This window comes from Sinocyclocheilus grahami, unplaced genomic scaffold (assembly GCF_001515645.1).
Source record: "Sinocyclocheilus grahami isolate Dianchi unplaced genomic scaffold, SAMN03320097.WGS_v1.1 scaffold493.1, whole genome shotgun sequence".
Lineage (NCBI taxonomy): Eukaryota > Metazoa > Chordata > Actinopteri > Cypriniformes > Cyprinidae > Sinocyclocheilus > Sinocyclocheilus grahami.
The window spans coordinates 476557-477893 of NW_015505672.1; the positions used below are offsets into that span (position 1 = coordinate 476557).

The following is a 1337-nucleotide window of genomic DNA, read 5'->3' on the forward strand; positions in this document are numbered from 1 at the left end:
TCCAACTGCTGCTGGTGTTGAGAGCGCGTCAGCGTGTTCGACCGCCGGACGGTCACAACATCAATCTCCTCCTCTGTGGAGCACAAACATAATTGAACAACAGTTAAAACTGTGTTAGAGCAAACTTAAAATGGTTTCAAGAAACTAACTTCCATCATAACAAAATAAATGTCGTTTGTGAATAAAAAGACTCACCAGAATCGCTTGCGGATGATTCTCCTCCAGTGGACAGTGAGCCATAATCAGACGTGGACTCGATCTGCTCCTGGCTGTCCAGCGGTAAGTCCTCGCTCTCCAGAGCCTGACAGGCGAGCGCCACACTGTGGTAGTCCAGCGTAGAGCCGGCGATTTCGGCAAAAATCTCAGTGTCAATATCGGAGAGCAAGGGACCCGTGGAGAGCACCGCTGAGAGTTTATCCTCGTTAGGTTTGTCGGTTTGCCACAGGCAGTCCTCCGAGAGCGGATCCGAATCCGCTGCTGAAGCGCTGCCGGTAAAGTTCCAGTCCAGCTGGAGAAAGTCGCTGTCCTCCATTAAAAGTTCAGATACTAACTCCAACTGATCCACCGTGGATAAACCCTTTGCGAGCCCGGCTTTCATCGGAGGGGACTGGGGCGGCGTGGGGATGGACTGCAAGTCCTTCATGAGATTCAAGCAAAACTCGTCGTCAAACAGCAGCGGCTCGGAGTCGCAGAACCAATCGTGCGACGGAGAACAAGCCTGCAACATCTTCGCGGAACCTGTCAGAAAAGCGGAGGGAAACGAATCCTTTAATATGAGAGAAAGTGTGCATCCAAAAGTAAAAGTCCACCCGGCTTTCAGCTATCGAGTAAAAGCGGCTTGTTTCTAAACGGCCTGCGAAGTGTTGTTCTTGTGCACTGCCGATTGTAAAGTTTCCCGGCTCGCGCGTTCATTTTTATTCATGTTTACAATAGTGGCTCCGCCCAGTGGGCGGGGCGGCAGTGACGTCACCGAACAGCTGGAAAGGTCCCGCACGAGAGTTTTGCTCCACGCAAATTTCTCAAATTAAAAAAATTCAGTTAAATCCTACATTTGACTTTTTGAAAGCTAATAACCCAAAACGAGCTAAAACGTGTTTATGTTATAAAGGAATTGCAGTTCACATAAAAACTATTTTTTGCCTGACAATGTCATTGATACTACTAACGTTAGCGTTAATATCTTCAAACGCTTCTTTTCTATATTCCTGCGGCAATGATTTTCTACTGAAAGAAGTTTCCAAGTTTTGCCATGATGAAAACCCGGCTTAAAAAGCAATGTTCATATCTGCAGGAATTATCAAACTGCTAAAATTGTATTATTTTAAAAAGAATTAAGC

The 1337-nt window shown here is 46.4% G+C and overlaps 1 protein-coding gene across 2 annotated transcripts in view; it reads right to left on the reverse strand.

Annotated features, from left to right (window-relative positions):
• LOC107554180 (transcriptional regulator Myc-2-like) overlaps nucleotides 1-995 on the reverse strand; it is an 11129-nt gene extending 10134 nt beyond the window's left edge. Inside the window, exon 1 of one of the 2 annotated variants that reach the window (XM_016236611.1) lies at nucleotides 196-995. In XM_016236611.1, coding sequence (XP_016092097.1) covers nucleotides 196-727 — 532 coding nt within the window. In that variant the 5' untranslated portion in view covers nucleotides 728-995. The remainder of the gene's footprint in view (nucleotides 1-195) is intronic. The other variant, XM_016236610.1, reaches the window with a different exon arrangement.
• Nucleotides 996-1337: the final 342 nt, after the last annotated feature.